We start from the raw sequence: 21,500 nt of genomic DNA on the forward strand, positions 1-21,500 counted from the left end.
TCCCTCCCTCAGTTTGCCCCCTCCCTCCCTCCCTCAGTTTGCCCCCTCCGTTTGCCTGCAGAGTGAACTGTGGCTCAACTGCTCCTCCTTGTGTTTAAACGGGCACAGTACAACCTTCTTACTGTGTCGGAATCTGTGCGTCATGTCCCAGAATCAGCTGTCGGCCTGTTTGTCTTTAGTTCCAAAATAACTAAACTATCCTTATGTTAAATCGCAGATATCTCAACTAGATGAAGAGCATCTACAAATGTAAAAACATCAACAGTAAAACAGTCATTTAGAACACAAGAAAACACCCTCTGACCTTTAACCTTCACACATACAAGTTTTAGCAGCATAAAACCAGTATAATTTACTGTAGTGTCAGTTAAAGAGCTAACATTTAGCAACAAGACTGTTGCTGCTGATCGGTCATTATAATGAGTCACTGCTGTGTCCCAGCTTTTTGTTATGCTCAGTATAGCAGCTGCAGCTGCAGTACACACACTATGGTGTGCTTAGAGGAAACACTACTGAATTATAAGTCTGTGATATTGATTGTGCTTTTTCAGGAGTTCGCCTGGACTTCACGTGATGCACAAAGGTCAGAATTTCTGAGACATTTTTTTGTTAAATGTTTGTGTGAAGGCAGAAGAAGAAGAAGCTTTATTGGAGTACAAGAACTAAAGGGTCCTACTTAGGTTAAAAAGTAATCAAACGCGGCCCCACATGACATCCTTACATTTTAAACATTGGATAAAGGTTCTTTTAACTTTTTAATATTCTAGCTGGTTACAATGTTACAACTTCATTTAGCAGACCCTTCTGGCCAAAGCGACGTACATCTGAGAGTTAATACAACACAAGTAAGGCTCAAAACAGGAGGGAACGAAGTCAGTAAGTGCCAACAAACAGCTTCAGGTGCCGACAGGGTGTGTAGAAACACGTTTCCTTTAATTTTATAGACATCATCATCAAGTACAACACCAACAACAACCTTAATATCATCATAATCAATAGCATCAATATCATTAAGTGCACGTACAGTAAGGCAGTTTATTCCAGTGGTTCCAAACCTCGGACTGACCCCTCTCAAAGCTCAAAAAGAAGACAAAGTTCTGCCTCTTAAGGACTTAAGGGAAAATGCCTGGTTCTAACAAAGACATCTGAAACGTGACAGTGGTGTGAGAGCACTGCTTCCTTATGAAGAGATTTTGGAAACAGCTTGTTTAATGTTTAACAATATATTGTATTGGGGCTCTGGTTTCACTCAGTAGGAAGTGCAGGTGCCCTAGGTACAGAGGCTACAGTCCTCATTGCGCTGATCGCAGATTCCACTCCCGGTCTGTTGATCATTTAGTGCATGTCAACCCCAACTCATTTCCTGTCTCTCTTCAGCTGTCCTATCGCAGAAAGGCAATAGTTAAAAACAACAGAAACAACAAAAACAAAACAATATATTTTCGGTGGTGTAAGGAGTATTCTGTTTCCTGTAAGAAGAAGTAGCAACACTAGAGTGTGAAAAGGGGCTTCGTTTCTTTACTCTACTAAAGTTGTAAATGATTGTTTTTGTTTAAGTAAAGGAAGTATTAGCATCCAAATATGGACATACAGTATGATGTACCGAAAGTAAATGCTGAATCATAATCTGGGAGTTTGTGTTTGTGTGGGAGTTTAACCACATGAGGGCGCTGTTGCCGTAATATCCTCTTTAGCATACAATAGAGTGACAGGAGCACAAGGTGCCTCACCTCCTTTATTTATAGCAAGAGGAAACACCATCAAACTAAAAGGTGAACTGAGCGTCAGTGTAAATCGGTCTCACCAGTTGCAGCGCCGCTTTATATTCTAATGACGTCTCTGTTCCCTAATATCTCATTGAGTCATTGTTGATTCTCTCGCTCAACCTGACTTTGACCTAAGACCCGCCCACTGCAGAATATCAATCACATGTATATTGTAGGCAGCCGGTTAGATCACTTCACAGAGCACTGTGTGTGTACGTGCGTGCGCGCGCAGGGGGAAGTTTAGGGCCCCCGGGAGATGAAAGGTGTTCGGCCCCCTCTGCTTAACATTGCTGCGGGTCTATTGTCATGCAGCGACGAGTGACATCCGATTCTTCAGCAGAAACACCCACGGAAATCCGATGAGGATGAGATTGAGCGGAATATTGATGAGAAGATTAAAAATATCGTGTTATATTAAACCGATTCAGACGTTTAGAGACTTTAAACTGCGGCGTTAATACACAGCGGAATAAAATAGATCCTCTCTCTGTTGCGCATTAGAATATTAAAACAGGCCTACAAATATTTCTATTATCTATTTGTCTTGGTTTTTACGCACGCAAATTATGAACACTTGAACGCCACATTGGATGTATTCAGGAATTTCTAGATTATATGAACACAAAAATACTGCTGAATATGGTAATTGGCGAACTTTGTCTCCTTCTTAAGGGCCTTTCGCGTTCTTATATCTAATTTTAGCTCTACTAAAACTAATAACCTTATATTCGTAATAATTTGTGTTTAAAAATCCTCCGGGACCAGTTTCTCCACCTTTTTTGGAGGCCCCAGATTAATCTCCCATTCATCCTTTTGTTGTGGACGCACTCTTTTAAAGAAGTCACATCAAAACGAGCCTGTTCCTCTCTGCAGGTTCACCGCCCACCGACCCAGCTTCAGTTTGTCTTTGACCGGGATATGAATTGAGAGGGCTCGCTCCAACACGCCTTTTCTTTACTCCCGGACTTTCCAGGACTCCTGACCGTCTGTGTGTGTGTTCGGTGTGTGTATGTGGGAGGGGGAGGTGTGTTGCCTTTTATTTTCGCAGACCAAAGAAGAGGGGATTAGACCATTTTGAGGCATTCACCTTTTGGTCAAACAAATTATTCACTTCAGCTAATAAAAGGAATTTGACGCGCGTAAATCTCTAAGCAGGCTCCCAGCAGCCTCTCTGTCTTCGCACTTCCTCTCATCGATTATATTTGAACCTCTTTCTTCTTTTACACATTGATCTGCAGTCAATGAGCTAAAATATCAGAATTATTTCCCATGATCCACCGGGTCACACTTGATTTTACCCACTTTGTTCATGTCCAAAATCTTTGAACGCAACAACACAGGTGCTTCCATTCTTGGCTCGGCATTGAACGCATTTGGTGGACTCGCTGCCACGCACATGCGCGCGCAATTTATGGACATTGGAGGGGTGGGGATGTGGGTTTGGGGGGGCTTATGAGGTGAAGAGGGGGTGAGAAGAGGAGGAGTGATAACTAGAGAAAGAGAGAGGTAGAGATGTGGAGTAGGCTATCCGTGAGGGGACAGGAAGGGAAAGGCACAGTCGCTTTGCTGCACAATTAGCGTTCTAATCTCATTGTTAATCTTTCAGCAAGACAGCAGCGGGATCACACTTTCCACATTGTAGCTTTGTTTTATTTAAGTCTGCTCTGACAAGAGTGGGAGGGAGAAATAGCCCTGCGCTTTTTTTGCGCAAAACCAAACCATTTTACGCACGGAGTTTTAACCAGTGAACTGGATTCACATTTTATTTAGGCATCCTCTGAGCTTTTGGGGGAAATGCTGCTGTAATCTCAGTCCTCATATCCGCAGTGAAACTTTTTTTGGTGGCTTTTGTGGCACTTTTGTTTTTGTAGTTTTAAAACTGTAGACTGGAGAGGATAGGTAGAACGACAAGTGGACTACAAGAAAACAGATTGAATTTTGGGGCTTAAACGCACGTGAGTTGGACTCGAACCCACTCGCTCTACAGGGTGTCCAAACCCAAGGACCCAGCAGCCGAACCGAGCTGGACGCAGCCTGATTGTCTGCCCCATGTCTCCACAGCTGAGCACTTTCCCCACCTCTTTTCACTCCGGCTGTGCGGCGGTAACGCGGCGGAACATGGACACCAGGCCTGTCCGGAGAAGGAGAACCGGCGCGGCGAGACATCTGCTGCTAGCAGCCGCCTTCCTTCTCTGCAGCTCCCAACTGCTGCTGGTGGATGCCAACTCATGGTGGTGAGTAACTGACTGATCACAGTTGATTTTCTTGGGAGATATGGTCTCGGATAGATTGTGGATGAACTTGATTTAATGGCAGCACAGGGAGAGAAAGTGTTGACAGATTTTCAGAATAAGAGTTTCATGCTAAAGCCCTTAAATTATTCCATCTGAGGGATCAATACCTGCTTTTTCCTGGCATGCCGACTATAGGCTCTGTGTTGCTTCTGTGTGTGTTTTGGGGGTGATGTTCCAGTCTGTGTTGCAGCCCAAACAGTGTGGAACAAATGTGAGGGCTCTGTCACAATATTTACCCTGGCTGAGCCCCAAATGGCGCTGCATGGCTGCCTGCTGCTGAGCCTATAGGACCCTTCAATTAGCCAAACTTGTTCTTGACTTACAAGATGCAACAGTGCTGTAAAGTGTGGGTGTGTGCAGGTTGTGCTAAATGTTTGAAAAATGTAGTATCACTGAACAGATCTCCTTGTTGCTCTTTAGATAGGAACCATCTGATTTCCCTTCTTTAAGAGACCCTTTGCAAGGCAATTAAAGGATAAAAACATTGTATTTGTCAGGCTTTTAAAGCAATTCATCCATAATGTATGATAATTTTCTTGTTTGAAAAGCTAAATAAATGACAGGAGAGGAAACATAAGGAGTGTGCTTGCAGTGATGGACACCAGAAGAGTCTATTTATCTGCCTTTATAGGTCAGTTGTACTAATAAACTTGTGTCTGAACTTTGTCCTCCGGCCTCCTCTCAGAGAGAGTCATAGATCAAGAGCGAAACCCCGTCTGTGCCATCTCTCTTTGAGCTGTACAGATAGATAGAGTTTATTGGTTTTAAATTTAGACTTAATATGGCGTCTGTCTCTCAGGTCACTAGCGCTGACCCCGATCCAGCGTCCAGAGATGTACATCATCGGAGCTCAGCCTCTCTGCAGCCAGCTGTCTGGTCTCTCACAGGTAACCTTCCTTTCTGTCTAATATTTCTATTTTGCATTTACAACACCAGCATAAGCAAAACCACTTCTGCACCCCTGACTCTGAGGAAATACATTTTCTAAAAAGCAGAAGTTCCCCAGAGGGACAGCTAAAGCATCAAACTAATAACGTGCTCATCTTTGCTAATCTCCGCAGGGCCAGAGGAAGCTGTGCCAGCTGTACCAGGACCACATGATCCACATCGGAGACGGAGCGAAGACCGGCATCAAGGAGTGCCAGTACCAGTTCAGACAGAGGAGGTGGAACTGCAGCACTGTGGATAACACGTCTGTGTTCGGACGGGTCATGCAGATCGGTGAGTTGGCTTTTTAGATAAGAAATCAGGAGCATGTGACATCTTAAAAGACCTGTCAATTAATTTGAGTGACATTGTTTTAAGTCTTGATGGTGGCCTTTTTCACCTTTTTTTGTTGTTGCAATGTTATGCATTTTTGCACATCTTTTATGTCAGCACAACACTTTGTTTCTGTGGTGATTCCTTTAAGCATGAAAAGCCCTGAAGTTAATGTTAAAGGTAGCGCTTTATCAAATCAGAAACATAGTCAGTGCTGACAGCTGTATTGTAACGGCTTGTTTTTACTTTGACTGTTATGATTATTAACAGAGCCAGAGTTTGGGCAGGCCGTGCAGATCCAATGAATGTTTGACCAGCAGAAGGGGTCATTTGAGGTCAGACAGTCATATATCTGGCTGGAAAAACAATACAGTGTGCCGCATATCATTGTTTGGACAGGAATATGAGTTGAACGGTGGGTTAGAAGAGACATGACTGGTTCAATGAGTAGACAGGTCGTACAGCCTCAGGGTCAGGGCGGAAAACAGACTGTGTTTTGGATAGGCTGTGTAACAGCCATAGGGTAAATACTGTGCTCACCAATGTAAATGAAACACATAATATTCCCTATAATATAATACTCCAGGAGAGACTTGTAGTATATTACATGTCAGTGATACAGTGAGTTATTAAGGAATACATGGTGTTTTTTAATCTCTCACATCATAATAACTATATAATAGGCCACGCAAGAACCATAGTGTTTTATTTTGCACACAACTGAATTCATTTTGTTATCCAAGTAACCTTTATTTACAATATCCAGGTTCTATATGTGCTCCAAAAGTCCAATATAAACGTGTTGTTGGTGAATGCTGCATTTGTTATTTTTCCAAGAAGCCTATGTGGTGTAGTTCAAAACATAAATAGGATTACAGTTCATTTAGGTATTTATCGTAAAACCCATGAGATGACATTAATACTTTTTTATTGGCCCTTTTATATTTATATTCCGAACATTTCGGGTATTGACTTTGATCTAAATTTTGCTGATAAAAGACGGTTTCTTTGAGAGACGGCCTGAGATTGTAAATGCTAATTGCTCGAAAGATTAAGATAGCTGACGCGGCGTTCCCACTTTGCGCAGGCGCAGTGAGACAGGAATATGTCGAACACCTGAAGGCTTGAAGTTACCTAGACGCATAAAAACTACAAAATATAGGGTAAAAATAATCTATATTCGGTAGTGTTTAATAAATATATACTTGTAGCTCAAATCCGGGATCATTTTCATGTACGTCTAATTCCCAGCAGGCGATGTGGGAAAGCTCTCATCAACAAGTAAGTGTCAAATCCGCTGCGGGCAGTCAGACGAGGTGTTTGCAGCTCCTCTCTGGCTGCCTGTCTCTCTATTGACAGTCGGTCTATCTCCAGGTTTATACCGAGGTGTTAGTGGCTCCATTGTTCTGCGGCTCCTCTTTTGAAATGCGCTGATGAGCTGACACGGAGCCGGCAGATCCGGACCCACTATTTGAAGTCTGGGCTCCGCAGTCTCATAAAGCACTCGGCCTCTTCTCTGTCTTTTTATCCTGCTGCTGCATAATGTGAACGAGCATCCTGAGTGACGGGACGCTGCTCCTAAAACCTGAATGAGGAGCTCACACGCCTCAGCTCTGCATGCATACCTGCCTGTCTGGCTGCGCGGTGTTTATTCCGGACTACGGTCAATTATAATATCATATGAGGCGATACTGTAGGCTGCAAATAACACCGCCAAGTACTTAAGGTATTAAAGTGTCAGGCCGAATATAGTAGAAGTGTAGAGCCCAAGTATGATTTTTTTTACATTATATAATTACAAAGAACAAGTTGTTTTTACAAATAGAATCATATTAGTTTAGTTATTTTGAATATTATGAACAGAAAACTGCAAATAGACCACAATTAGCCGATAATACTCATTTTCATATGTTGTCCCTGGCCAGATGTTTTTAAAATGCATGTTTAAACTTGAGTTTAATGATCTAATGGCTCAATAGGTGAAAAAGAAATACTTAGTATGATCAAAATATCACTCAATGGTGTAGGTGTGCCAAAGCTGGTAAATATGTGTGATTCCATGATTATTAAAGCATTAAAATGACAAACATATGGGAATGTGGACTGTATTTATAAAGTCAGTATTTAAAATCAGCAAATTCTGCAGAAGAAGACAAGAATATTATAGTTAAACCCAAAAATACCACTTTTTATCAGGTCCCTAAACTCATCCCTGAGTGCAAAGCATCCATCTAGAATAAGAACATCTAAAGGGATGTGTTTCACCCTATAAAGACTAAGATGAGTGAGGTTGTGTCTTTGTAAATGCAGTTGCAACAAGAAATACCACAAGCTGTTCACATGTAAATGTTCGGTTTCACAGCACTTAACCTCCTACCTGTCGGGCCGTCCGCCGTCTTTGTCCCCCTGTTCCTCTGAGCGGTTTGTGTATTAATGCGGAGAATAGAACGGCAGCTTGTGGTGTGTATTCAACAGTAAAAAGAAAATGCTGTTAGATGGTGATAAAAAACATTAATGGGCTTTTTGTTGAGTGCGGTGAAGAAGAGTTAGGGTTTCCTCCTCCACTACCAGGCTACATATGGTGTGTTTAAAGGGCCGGTTCACCCAAACACACATGCTTTACCTCTTCCTTAAAATGTGTACTTTTACTCAGAAACATTACCATTATGGTTGACTGGTCAGAAACCACGACTGGTACAGCCTGAGGCTAAGTAAAAGGGAAAACTGATATGTTTAGCTCATTAAATGCTGCACGTGTAGTATGGATGACTGAGCTGGTATTTAAAGTTGTTGAGTTTAACCAGGTACCGAGTTAGAGCCTCAAATCACATCTATTGTCCATTGTTAGGTCAAGTGGGTGTGGGGCTGTTTGCTGTGTGTGTTAGTGTGATGGGGGTGTGTGTTAACCTGAGCAGTTAGCCATGTTTCCTGTCATTGAATGCACATTTATTGCAGCCCTAAATACGAAACACAGTGACTAAATGTAGCGTATGTAGTAGTAGATGTATAAGTATCTCTGGATATGTTTGTTTAAAAGTTACCTGATATAAAAAATCCATCCTTCCTCCTCCAGGCTCCAGGGAAACAGCCTTCACGTACTCCATCAGCGCGGCCGGCGTGGTCAACGCAATCAGCCGCGCGTGCCGCGAGGGCGAGCTCTCCACCTGCGGCTGCAGCCGGTCCGCCCGGCCCCGCGACCTGCCGCGCGATTGGCTGTGGGGAGGCTGCGGCGACAACGTGCACTACGGCTACCGATTCGCCCGGGAGTTCGTGGACGCCAGGGAGAGGGAGAAGAATTACCCACGAGGCTCTGCTGAGCACGCTCGAACTCTGATGAACCTGCAGAACAACGAAGCAGGGAGACAGGTATGGAGACAATACACGTTTGCTTTTATTTTGTAGTAATGTTGATACTTTTTGTCAAAGATTTGCAAAACTTTAAAAGAAAAAAGTGTGTGTTTCCAAACTTCTTAACCTCACAATAAGTCTGTATGTGCGTAAAGAGTGTGTGTGTGTGAGTGGAGGTGGCCCCCAATTGCCTGACCTGGCAGTATTTGTGAGTGTGTGTGCGTAAGTTATTTATTGGGAGGGTCCAAATGGCATAACTGCTAACGCCCTTGGAGTCTGGCTAGGTCGCCAGGTCAGTGCACATTCCAGTGTTGTAATTTACACACACACACACACACACACACACACACACACACACACACACAAGTAAACACACATAAGGTCATACACACAGCGTAAAAATGCAGACTTCAGACGTAAAACTTGGATAACGGATGGAAAGATGGATAGGTTAATGATAGATGAAAGGATGAAGAAAGCTTGTGTTTTTTAGGTTTTTGGCCCTCTCTGCTTGCCATACAGCAACAAATAAGGAGTTTAAAACCTCAAAGTTGGAGCTAAACTTGTTTGGAGAGGCTTTTATTTTGGAAAATAATGAAAGGAAATGCACTAAAAAGAAACCTTCAACTGGGCTGTACGCAAACCAACACACACATACCCACATATACACACATGGACACACACGCACACACACACCTTGCTCGTAAAAGGTCCATTTGCCGAGCTGGTACACACTGGATTAGGAGAATGTGTTTATCTTCAGTTAGAAGAGCTTTGTTCAAGCTGTTTGCGAGACAGAGACGCTGTGTGTGTGTGTGTGCGTGTGTGTGTGTGTGTGTGTGTGTGTGCGTGTTTGATTTGTGTGAGAGACAGTGAGCCTGGTTCTGTGCATGTGTATCAGGGGTCAAAGGTCAGGGTCTGGAGAGGTTGTGTTTCTGCTGAGGGTCCCATTGGGGCTGTAGGAGAGTGTATGAGAGAGGCAGATCTACGGCCTTGTATTAACACACACACACACACATGCGGGGGTTCTGTAACACACACACTCTTTTGAATGACTTTTCCACCTCTCTCCTGTTTGATCCGCGCTTTTCTTTGTCGCCTGTCCATCCAAACGGAAGAGAGGAGAAGAGAGCGATGAAAAGGAGGAGAGCGAGCGAGAGGAAGACAGTTTCTCTCTTCCTCTTTATCCCGTCTTCTCGCTTTCTTTTCCGCGGACACGCCGGTTTGTCCTAAGCGGGATTTGTCTCGCTTGGTCGAACAAGGCAAACCGCGGGGCTTTTGTGGAGGTGACAGGGGCGTGCCGCTCGCTGTGTGTGTGTGTGTGTGTTTCTGTGTGTGTGCTCAGCTTCATTTGATTTGTGTGCGAGGCGGATAACGCGGCCGTCTGTGTGTACAAGCGTCTGGAGACAGAGACGCAGGGTGAGGGATGGACTTCCGTCACACTCCTGCGACTCTGAAAGACCTGCACACACACACACACACACACAAGTACACAGCCAACTCGGCCCACTGTCTCCGCCTCACACAAATCAAATGAGGCAGGACTCGTCACACAGAGACCAAAACAACTAGATGCGCATTCAGAGTTTAGAGACCACCTCAGCTCTGAACACGGAGGTGAACTTTCACATTCATCCATGAACCTGTTGTTTTTCTTCTTGCAACAATAGCCGGCAAAATACAGGAATTTATAATGATAGACAAACTATTAATGTGTGTGATCCAACGTCTCAAACTTTGTACATTTGGTACTTAAGTAATGTGCAAACACACACATACTTCCAGTTCTGATTGACAGCACAGGGTTTCCAAAGATACCAAATGTGTCCTGATCAATTACACATAAAAAGCACAGAATAATGCAGAAAAAACATACTAGTTTTGTCTCATAGTAAGGCTATTAAAATTAGGCTTACGTATGCACACAGAAATGTGATGTACAGTGGCGCTGGTTCAGCTCAGTGGGTAGAGCGGGCACAGTGGCCACAGGTTCGACTCCTGCCCTCGGCCCTTTGCTTCATCCCCCTTTCTCTTCTCCGCATGTTTCCTGCCAGCTTTCCGATCAATAAGCCGAGACACCGCAAGCAGTCGCCTGCAGTGTCGTTTTTAGCTGAATAGAACTAAATCAGAAATCTCCCTCAGAGGGCCGACAGTTCAGATATCTTCTAAAAGACCTTTTAACGGAAAAAGGGAAGAGACCTAAGGAGGCGCAACGGAGGAGTACAGGGTAGACAGAAAATTCCAATCAGGTGGATTAAATTGCAAATATATACATATGAGTATGAATCAGGAAACTGCTATTTTTACCCAATTTACACAGTTTTGAATCCTTGAAATTTCCAGCAAAATGCAAGACACTCAGTATCTCTACAGCTGCATGATCTGCAGTCAGCAAACTGAAGCTCTAATATAACCTCGAAACAATAGATTTAACGTCATAACAATATTTTTAATGGTAACAACCTGAAGAACAGGCAGGAAAATGTGCCCCCATCTTTACTCCGAACAAAGGGTGGGCTATATTCTCAGTTTCTACCTCTTTCTACTACTAATTCTCCACACACACACACACACACACACACACACACGGCTCCTAACCCCTAACCCTGTCTGAGCAGAAGCTATTGTGCCTGACATAGAGACCGTGTCTCCACCACGGATGACTGACCATGTGTGTGTGTGTGTGTGTGTGTGTGTGTGTGTGTGTGTGTGTGTGTGCCTGTTGTCACCACAGACCCACCAGATAGCTCAGTATGATGCTGGACACACACAGACACAAACTGTGTGGCTTTGATTGGACAGCATGAGGTGATGGACAGCTTGTAATATTAATTATAATGATAACAATGAGCTTTTATGTTGCAGCTTTTAGAGGATGTAGCTCAAATAAAAAAGCGATGTAGTAACGGTAAAAATAAAAAAATACACGACATGAATAAGTAATAAAATAAAAGACCACATTTGGACAAAGAATAAGATTTCAAAATAAAAGACCTGTTAAAGCTTTCCCGCTGATTTCACCTCCCTAACATCCTTCCAAATAAGAGACACAGTTTGGGGCCGTAGATAAAAAAGAGTTGTGTCCCTAATTTTCTTATTACCGTGTTTCTGAACCTCTAATAAACCCCACCGCGGGGGATCTGAGTAAACATAAAAGCTCATAAAACCACAAGGAGTCATAAAATATAAGGGTTTCCTCCTGGTGTTGTCGAATTAAACTAGTCTGTAACCTCCAATTAACTTGTCTTCTACTTTAAACAATAGAGCGATACAAAGGGAATAGAAGAATTTGCCCTTTTTATTTAAATTTTTAAGGTTAACTTTTGTCAAATTTGAGAGATTATAAAGAACAGAACAACAAAAACCCTCGTCAGAAGGTTTCTACCTTCACAAAATGTCATTGTCCCCGGCTCTCTGTGTCTGTCGGAGGGGGTCACGGGGGTCGAGCCGCAGGATTGGAGGGTGCCGAGTGCTATGCCTGCTGGGTAGTAAAGTAGAGGAGTAGGGAGCAGGAGGTGGGAGGTGGGGGTCGGGGGTGTGTTTGGGGAAGCAGGGGTTAACAGAGGTGAGAAGGTAATTGAGATCAGGCCGAGAGGAGACAGGGCGGTGGGTTCGAGGGGAAATTGGAAATCAGGAATTGGCTAATTGATTCAGCAGTGTGTCGATGTTAGGGAATATGTCTCAGACGCACTGCCTGATTAATTACAATATTCATGTTGTTATTCATGTGTGTGTTATGCTCTGTGGCCTGTTTATTGAATGGCACAGTGACACTGACTGAGTGAAGAGCTCCCCCTAAAGTTAGCCACTGCTAAGACCATACATTTTGAACTTCCTGTTCTGTTTTTTCCCGTAAACATGCCCACATGTTAAGAAACGGTTTATAACGTTGGTACCTAGCAAGACAACTCAACTCATATTGCAAAGGCAGAGTGAAAATGCATAAAGCTAATGGGGCAATTTGGCTAACACACAGACTATTTGGAGATGCAATGTCTCAGATATTAGGCAGTTTGTTTGGCTAATACAGGGTGTTAGGTTAGCAAATAATGGCAGCATTTGGTGATTTTTTTTTTATATATTTATATTTTTAGACATTTTACAAGTTCTTCTGATTTAAATGAAATAAATATGGTGCTCATTTTCATTTAAAAAGAAGCAACAAATGCCAGAAATCTCTGTTCCACACAGTTTCGGTGAATGCTAACTGACTTTATAGCTAAACCAATGATATGTCACCTTCACACATATTCTTTAAATTCACCACTTTCCATGTAGGAACTGTGTGGGAAACTGGATTTACAATAAAGCTGCTTCCTGTGGTTGGTAGTAGCCCTTCTATTCTCAGCCAGCTGTTTGTTTTAGTTTGGTGGAGTAGTATCGACAACTGTGTCATATTGAGCTAAAATCTTTTCTTTGTTTTTCTTTGCTTTGCAGTTTTCCCTTTTGTTAGTCTACTTCACCGCACATTTTACAACACAAGCACACAATGTTGACAGACAAATGGAGACAGGAATATTTCTAGATTTATTGCTGTATGAAGCTAATTTTGGAGGAAAGTCCCTCAGGAAGTGTAGCAGTGCATGCATAAGTGCTAGCTGGCACATTGTTAGCTACATGTGATGTCTGTCGCTCAGCCCATTTTTTTCTCTTAGTTTGGCAGCAGTAGCTTTAAAGAATTTGATTGTGACAGTTTTTATGTCTTTATTTTATGTGTTCTAAGGCAACCTCTTTAAACCAAAACACATGAATTCAACCAGTCAAAAGATGTGAGTTACTGCTGTACTCTGTTAAGCTAGGCTATTAGCCAAGCTGCTTTAGCTGTTTTTATTTATTGATTATGATGATGTAGCTCCCCCCATATGAGTAAGTAGTAAACATATATATAAGCAACCGAATTACCTACTTGTCTATTCATCAAATGTGATATTTTTAATTTAGAAAAATAGCGAAAATTACATTACATTCATACAGTAGCCTAACACTCTTGCTCTAGCTATCTGGTTTGCTAGCTCTGTTGGTTTTATCTGCACTATTGTCTATTGTCTCCTGTCTTTAAGTGTTGTAATGTTTTTTAAATAATGTATATATATATATACTTTGTAATATACATTTGTATCCATAGGCCTGTAGTTTTAGTTTTAGTGTCTAAGTGTCTGTGTTACCTTGTCTAACCTGTCATTGTTTTAAGTGAAGTATGTCAGTTTGTGTGTCTGTACGTTGAGAGTTTAGAGAGTCAGTGTCCTTGTATGTGCCCACATACTTGGCCAATAAAATCGATTCTGATTCTGACACTCTCATTTTGCATGCTGTTTTCATTGTTTTATTCTTCTCAGGCATAATATTTTTTATATGATAAAACAGAGGTGAAAAAGACTTCTGGTCTACACACAATTATAACAATATCTAAAACAATATATATGTATTTACTGTGATTCATACTCATTCTGCATTCCCTGCTGTTGAACAGTTGACGTGAGGGTGCAGTTACACATGTTCACCACTAGATGGTAGCAGAGGATTAATAGAGTAGCTACAGCAGAGCAGAGAAGTTTAAGACTGGGGAGTTTGGCAGCTGGGCTGGATGTTAGATCCATCCTGAGAGACAATTTAATGAGGATTTATTTTTGCATCCAACACACAAAAACAAATAAAAACAATTTTTTCCTTTTATTTCACTTTTTGAGCTAACACTAAGTCAGATGAATCTGACTGAGGGTATTAAGTGGTTAAAATCTTCCAGTTTTTTGTCCCTCTATTGTCAAGACATCAATGAAATCAGGTTTAAGGAAACATCTATTTAACATCTTTGTCTTTTACTCTCTCCCAGGCGGTGTATAACCTTGCAAATGTGGCCTGTAAGTGTCATGGCGTCTCCGGTTCCTGCAGTCTGAAGACCTGTTGGCTCCAGCTGGCTGACTTTAGACGAGTTGGAGAGTTCCTGAAGGAGAAGTACGACAGTGCAGCCGCCATGCGAATTGGACGCAAGGTATTATTACTCATTTCAGGGTTAATAAACAAAACACTAGACACATCTACCCTGAAAATAATCCTAAGTCTCACACTAACTGTCCTTCTCTTCCAGGGCAAGCTGGAACTGCTGGACAAGCGCTTCAACACCCCGACCCCAGAGGACCTGGTCTACATCGACACCAGCCCGGACTACTGCCTCCGCAACGAGACCACAGGCTCTCTGGGCACGCAGGGCCGCCTCTGCAACAAGACCTCGGAGGGCATGGACGGCTGCGAGCTCATGTGCTGCGGCAGAGGATACGACCAGTTCAAGACCTACAAGCACGAGCGCTGCCACTGCAAGTTCCACTGGTGCTGCTACGTCAAGTGCAAGCGCTGCACGACGCTGGTGGACCAGTTTGTGTGCAAATAGCACGCCGACGAATGACGGACGGATGGAAAAGGAGGTGATGGATGATGGAGCATGAAGGATAGACGACAGGAAGGTGAATTTTCAGGGTTTTGTTCAGGATGAGACACATAAGCTCCATTTTCAGACAGGTTTCCTGTTTTAAATCTCCTGGATTTTCACATTAAAAGCCAAATTGTTTAAGCACAGTTCATAGGGAAGAAAAGCAGAGGGATGGGAAGACTGAAAGCGATGAACAATGTGGTTTCTTCCATGCTTTTTTCCCGCACTCATCACTTATTTCCTGATCAAAACCCTGACAGAAGAAGGGACGGAAAGATGGAAGGACAAACTTAATGAATGAGGACATCAAGGAGAAAAGGACCCAGAAAGTGGAACAACTGGATCCTTAAAATAAAAGGGACACATAAAACTAGTGTGAAAGCAAAAATATGAGAGATGAAATAAATATATAAATAAATAATAAATAAACATACAGCTCTGATTGTTATTTATAGACACTCTTAAGGCACGGTTCGGACCAATAAAGCTCCTGTGGTCGGGGAATCCCAACTAATCATCGCAGCCCTGTTGGAGTTTGAAGCCATTTGTGTGCTGAACTTTTGACCTTTTGACCCCGCAAGAGGAATCCTCGCATGCATGATTTGTGCTGACGTGTGCAGAAACGGCGCACAGAGAGCACCAGAATGCGGACTGAAACGGGCGGATGAGAGCGAGCAGGGGGGGGCCAGAAGAGGGAAAAGGGAAACTGTAAAATAAAATGAGGAGGATTTTGTGATGATTTCACAGCTGATTGGGAAACTCAAGCACGGGGGAAATTGCAGCTGTAGATTTCTGTATAAAAAAGCAATAAAGTGCAGCGAAAAACACTTAATCACGGAGTCTGAAAGGGACCACTCTCCATTTGTCTCTCCTCCTGTTAGAGCAGATTTACAGCACCTGGGAGATGACAACTGCGTCTGTTACGCTTAATGACGCTCGCAGATTCCGGCCATCTTGACAACGGCGGACGTTTAAACAAGCTGCTCACACATGCGGCCCGACTCTGCGACCTTCATGTGACAGTGAAGTGAGCGAGGCCTCCATTAGTGAGATTAATGTGGCGTATCTGCCTTAATGAAGCCGCACTGAGAGACACTGAGAGCGGACCTCTTCACCTCGTGTTATGCAACTTGTTAAGACAACTAAAAAGTGGTGTCGACTTCCGACACCGATTTGACTATAACACAGCTGTACGGTGGATTTGTGAGGGTTGAGAAGTGTAAGTGTAAAATGTATTAAACAACAATGCTGTGGAAACATGAATGTGCCAGTGTGGACAAACAGAGAGGACTGCAGTTTATTATGTGCTACTTTAAAAAGAAAAAGAAGGTATATTTTATGATTGTTGCATTTCCTGTTTTCTATGTTTTATACATGTATTCTTTTGATAAACTAGTCTCCAACAACGAGGATCTGTCCTGTTTTTGAGTCTTCTTTTTGGCCAACACTTTGACTCTGGTCCCCAAAAACTTGACGACAACACAGACGTCTTTGTCCTTGAGAGGGTGTTTTTGGAAAATGATGTAGCAGTTGCAAAGTCGGGAAGTAGTGCAGAAGTTACATTCACAACAACAAAGCTAAAATTGTTAATAGAATAAAAAATGTGAAATTAACCATTATAATGAATTAGTCCATACTGGTTAGCATGCTAAATGCTAATTTGTTTTGCAATATAGGATACAGTATTTTTGTACAAAGTAAACTTTCAAGGAATTGATGATGTGTCAGTTAAAGATATAATCTCGAAGATTTCAGTTTTGTTCTCTTTGGCGACACCTGCTGGTGATAAACGGTAATCGCAGGAGCACACTTCCTACATATCCAGACGTCCACAGACACAGTCTTAATTTTCCTCGCTTTCCTTTTTAGACTGTTTGCCTTCATCTGAGCGTCCAATTTGTTTCTTTTTCCTTGGATCTTCACTTATTTTTGAAGTTGTATCTGTAGTCATCGATCTTTTCTTTGTTTGTTCAGCCATAGTGATTACTGTTTACTCGCAACACTTGCAGAGAACGGAAAAGCAGCCGCTAAGCTCCGCCTACCCTCTCTGGCAGACCAGCCACTGCTGGCTGATGGAAAACGCGTCACTAACTGGGCGCCGCTTGGGATCTTTCCGTGAATGCCGCCACAGACACTCAGTCCATAATAATACTGCGAATGCAAAGGCTTTCATCAGTGGGCTCAATCACCATTGTGTTACCTCATTCGCCGATCGATTGTGACTTAACAGACATTTATTTACATGAAAAGCTTCGAGATAATATCTTTAAGGCTCTCATGATTTCATAATGGCATAATACACGACACAGCTCCTTAATATTGAAATACTGTGAGGCTCAATCTTTTCACTCAAGTTATTAAAAGTGTTGTGCATTGGGCGAGAGGCGGGGTCACACCCTGGACTGATAACCAGTCAATGACAGGGCTGACACAGAGAGACAGATGCTCACATTCACACCAATGGGAAACTTAGAGTCACCACTTCACCTAACGAGCATGTCTTTGGAGTCATTTTTCAAATCCTCCTAATGTTTCAACATTAATGAATTGTTCTGTAACTACTAAGGCAATTAAATGATCAAACTGTAATTTTTTTCTTCTTAAATTAAGCACAAGAGGGAGTGATGTACTAAATATCATATGGCAACTGTGACTGGGTCGTAGTCAGGAGCCTGTATAGCTTTTGTACAACAGTTATACAATCAGCAAATAGTAGTAAATACCAACACCAATTCAACTAGCTCCACAACTTAACTGAAAGTGGACTTTTGTTGCCAAGCAACCCGAACATTCTCCTGCCCTCTGTGTCTAAAGGTTACCACAGATCAGCTCTTTTTTATCATGTACATTTATCTGTGTTTTAATTGATCATCAACCAGTGAGATAAGAGTCTGCTGAGTGATCAGCTTGATTCATGTAGACAGCGGAGTGAAAAATCCAAGTGATGTTGTTCTCCATATCAGATCTTTTTTCTCTCACACCTCTGTCATGACCTTTGATCCCATCAGATCCCAACAAACAGCTTTCCCCCTCATCAGCTCCATGCTGCTCCATCACAGACTCTGGACTCTCTCTCCTCATCCTTAACGGTTTAACTCCAGCTCTGTAAAACGCTCGAACATCCCGTAACAACTTTTAGCACTTAAATGCCACACGGACCGTTGTTGTAGCTACGCCTGTCTGTCCGGTGACCTCCCTCACAATCCCATTACTGTTAGCTCCTCACAGCTAATTCAATTAGACCACTGACCAGAGCAGCGTGACCCACCTACAGCCCTGTGTGTGAGTGGGTGTGTGTGTGTGTGTGTGTAATCCTGTTCACCTGATTCTGTGTGTGTTTAATGTTCTTTCTCATTACAGACAAATCTGCTGCTGCGAATGATTCCGACAAAGACAATGCATTATACTATATTGTTGACTTATATGTGTGTGTGTGTGTGTGTGTGTGTGTGTGTTTTCCTTGAGGATTAGAGAAGTGAAAGTGTAGCTGGTGGTTACACCTCTAATCCTTGTCACATGACAGCCATCTGCTGCAGCTAATTTGATCACCAGAAACAAAAAAAGTGCTTCTTTTTAGGGCTTTTTCTTGCTTTTATAAGAAGTGTTTTCTTATCCTATTTTATGTCTATTTTCACGCGCTTTTATTTTGACGGTCCCCGCAGAAAGAAGAGTGTAAATGGGGTTCTTTTATAGCCAGAGTTTTGCTGACTTTAGCATCACTCTGTCTGCAGCTTTTGTGCCTCGAGTCTTGTAAATTTTGCATCACTCTCAGGAACAAAGTTTCACCATTACTTCTAGAAAAAGTCTTATTTATTTAACTCTACATTTCTCCCCCTTTCTCCTCCCTGAGGGGACACTTAAAAAGACAAATTCAGAGTTTCTCATTTTGTTTCGTTTGACTTCTGTCCCCTCAGGTGTTTGCTGATGTGGAGCTCTCCTGTACTTTCGTTCTTATCTTCCTCTCTGCAGCTTTGACTCTGCTCCTCCTGGAGACGCAGCACGTGAAGCCGCTGGGCTTCTTTAAAAGGCCAAAAAAAGTGTCTCTGAACATGCTTCTGCATGCAAACCTGCCTGGAACATGAGTACAGTGTTTAAAGATGGCATTAATGACACCCAGCTTCATCCTCAATCTGAGCCGCTGGTTCTCACTTCAGGGAACTTTTTGCAGCTGTCTAATTATAAAGCAGAACATGCTTAAAGGCATGAATTCCTCTTTTTGCTGTTGGAGTGCAATTTATCTGAACATTTTTTCCTATTTCTGTGATGTTTCTGGCGCTGAGAGTGGAGATAATTCCTCTGCAACCTGTTCTCTGTATGTGCTGAAGCAGGGGAGGAGGAGTTGGACGCTCTGGTTGCTGCTTCTCTTGTGTCCGTTGGGGGAAAACCGCCAAGGCTGGAGGGCATTCTGGATAAAATAACAACACTGAAAGAGAGAAATGTCTGCAAATAAAAATGAAGCCAAGATCAGTTATTCCGAGCATCTCCATAAAAGGTCTGTGTTAGTGTAAAAATCTGTAGCTTTATTTGTTTATGACGTTTGAGACATAAAGCTACTATCTGTAGCTGTACACACCGCCTAAAGCAAACTGTAGAATGGGATCTTACACATGCTGTGTATGTGTGTGTGTAGATTAGCCAGCAGCTGTTAAGACATCCGTAGGCGAAGTGTCAGATCTGGATTAGCCGAGGGGAAGCAAACAGCTCATTCTCTCCCTCAAACGAACACACACATACATCCGTACTGTATTTCCACCCTGTTTCCAGCCTCTCTCTTTCTGTCTTTTCAGGTTTTCTCTTCGTCAAACACGCACAGAACCCAAGTCGAACACAACTGCTCAGCCACTCTTCTGTAAACTCATTCATCCATGTGCGTCTACAAGCTGCAGCAGAATGGACCGCTCACTCCCGCTCAACCAGAATATCTAATCTCAATGGAGATGCTGCTGTAGATGCAGTGTATTTCTCACATCAGTGACACTTTGTCCGTCCTATTTAAAGTTCATTAAACCACACTCTCCTGCACATGGAGGCTTAGTTATAGTTATTTTATTCCTGCATATGTTGTATGTATGGCAGTATTTGTCTGCATGGCTGGTTTGTGTTGCAGCAGGAACACATCTGAGACCAACATGCATGCAAATCACCACAGATGATGCAACAGAGATAGTATCTGCAGGATAAAAGGGGTCAATAATTATGCATTCGAACAAAATAGGCTTGAAAAAGAGGTGATGCAAACCAATACCAATGCATGAAAACAATGTGCACTTCATTCGTTTTTAAGCACTATAAAATTCAGTCTGTGCAACGTGCATGTACAACATTATTACCGTTGCTTAACTGAACACTAAAACCAACTGTGATCCAGCTTTTAATAACCTGTGATTAAGGGAATGAGGTGTGGTGGGTGGGAAACATCATCTTCTGTGTCACACCCTGTTTGTGCATGTGTGTGCATGTGTGTGTGTATTAGATCAGAGTGTAAGTGACCACATGTGTGCAGCATTTAAGCTTGTTGCGCCATCAACATCACAGACGGTGCCGGGTGTAACTTTAAACAATGATGATCTAAACTTTATTTCTACATTTGTTAAGTGTTTGTGTCTCGAATTGTGAGTCCTGGTTGCACTCATATTTCTTTAATAGTTACATGATTTGTAATATCATGTTTTTGTTAGCCATTTTAGCTTAAACCAAAAGTAGCAGCTGTGGAAAGAACAAGCTTTTGATTCACATAGTTTTAATGTCAGGTGTGGCCTGCCTGTTCTGGCTTGTGGAAGCCGAGCTGATGCCACACACACACACACACACAGTCCCTTCAACACACTTCAATGCCAGCTAATGGAAAGATGCTTTTAATTTAAAAGGAACTATGCAAATTGAAGAATGAAGTTACATCTTTATGTAATTCTCCATGGACTTTCAAGTTACTTTGAATACCTTTTGTTTCAACCGGATATCAAATGTTTTGGGCACAGCACAACAAATCAGCAGAACAGATTTTGCAGCATGTAATACCTCCATTCATTCATTCATTCAGCTCAAAGAATGTTTAAAAAAAGGCACATTGAAAAATGCCGATTTAATCTTCAACCAAGTCCAGCAAAGACTTAAATAATCTCCTCATTTCTAAAGCAGCCAAGTCTGCTTTGTCGCTGCATTTGGTACAGCAGCAGCAAAAGATTATCTTAATAGAAATGTTAGCCAAAGACGGGCTCTCAATAAAGTTTCCAAATGCACGCAGACAAAGGAACATTTAAATGCTGGATTAGAAATGAGAGCGTGGTGCAATCAGAAATCAGGGTTATGCAAAGGGCCACCTGCAGCGCATGAGGCCATCACTGTGATTCCGTAAGAGGGCTTTGGAGACGAAGGTCCACAGCAGGAAAGAGGAGTCTCAGACTCTAG

General features: G+C 42.5%; 1 protein-coding gene across 1 annotated transcript; it reads left to right on the top strand.

The window, feature by feature from the left end:
- The first annotated feature begins 3,815 nt into the window (after positions 1-3,815).
- On the top strand, positions 3,816-16,472 carry wnt5b (wingless-type MMTV integration site family, member 5b). Its single transcript, XM_069670769.1, has 6 exons — positions 3,816-4,000; positions 4,860-4,947; positions 5,122-5,281; positions 8,394-8,686; positions 14,499-14,657; positions 14,754-16,472. The coding sequence occupies exons 1-6, from the start codon at positions 3,816-3,818 to the stop codon at positions 15,051-15,053; spliced, it is 1,185 nt and encodes a 394-aa protein (XP_069526870.1). The 3' UTR covers positions 15,054-16,472.
- The last annotated feature ends 5,028 nt before the right edge of the window (positions 16,473-21,500 follow it).

Source organism: Semicossyphus pulcher, unplaced genomic scaffold, assembly GCF_022749685.1.
Source record: "Semicossyphus pulcher isolate SPU_LCO1_2020_fin unplaced genomic scaffold, fSemPul1.0.p SCAF_20, whole genome shotgun sequence".
Lineage (NCBI taxonomy): Eukaryota > Metazoa > Chordata > Actinopteri > Labriformes > Labridae > Semicossyphus > Semicossyphus pulcher.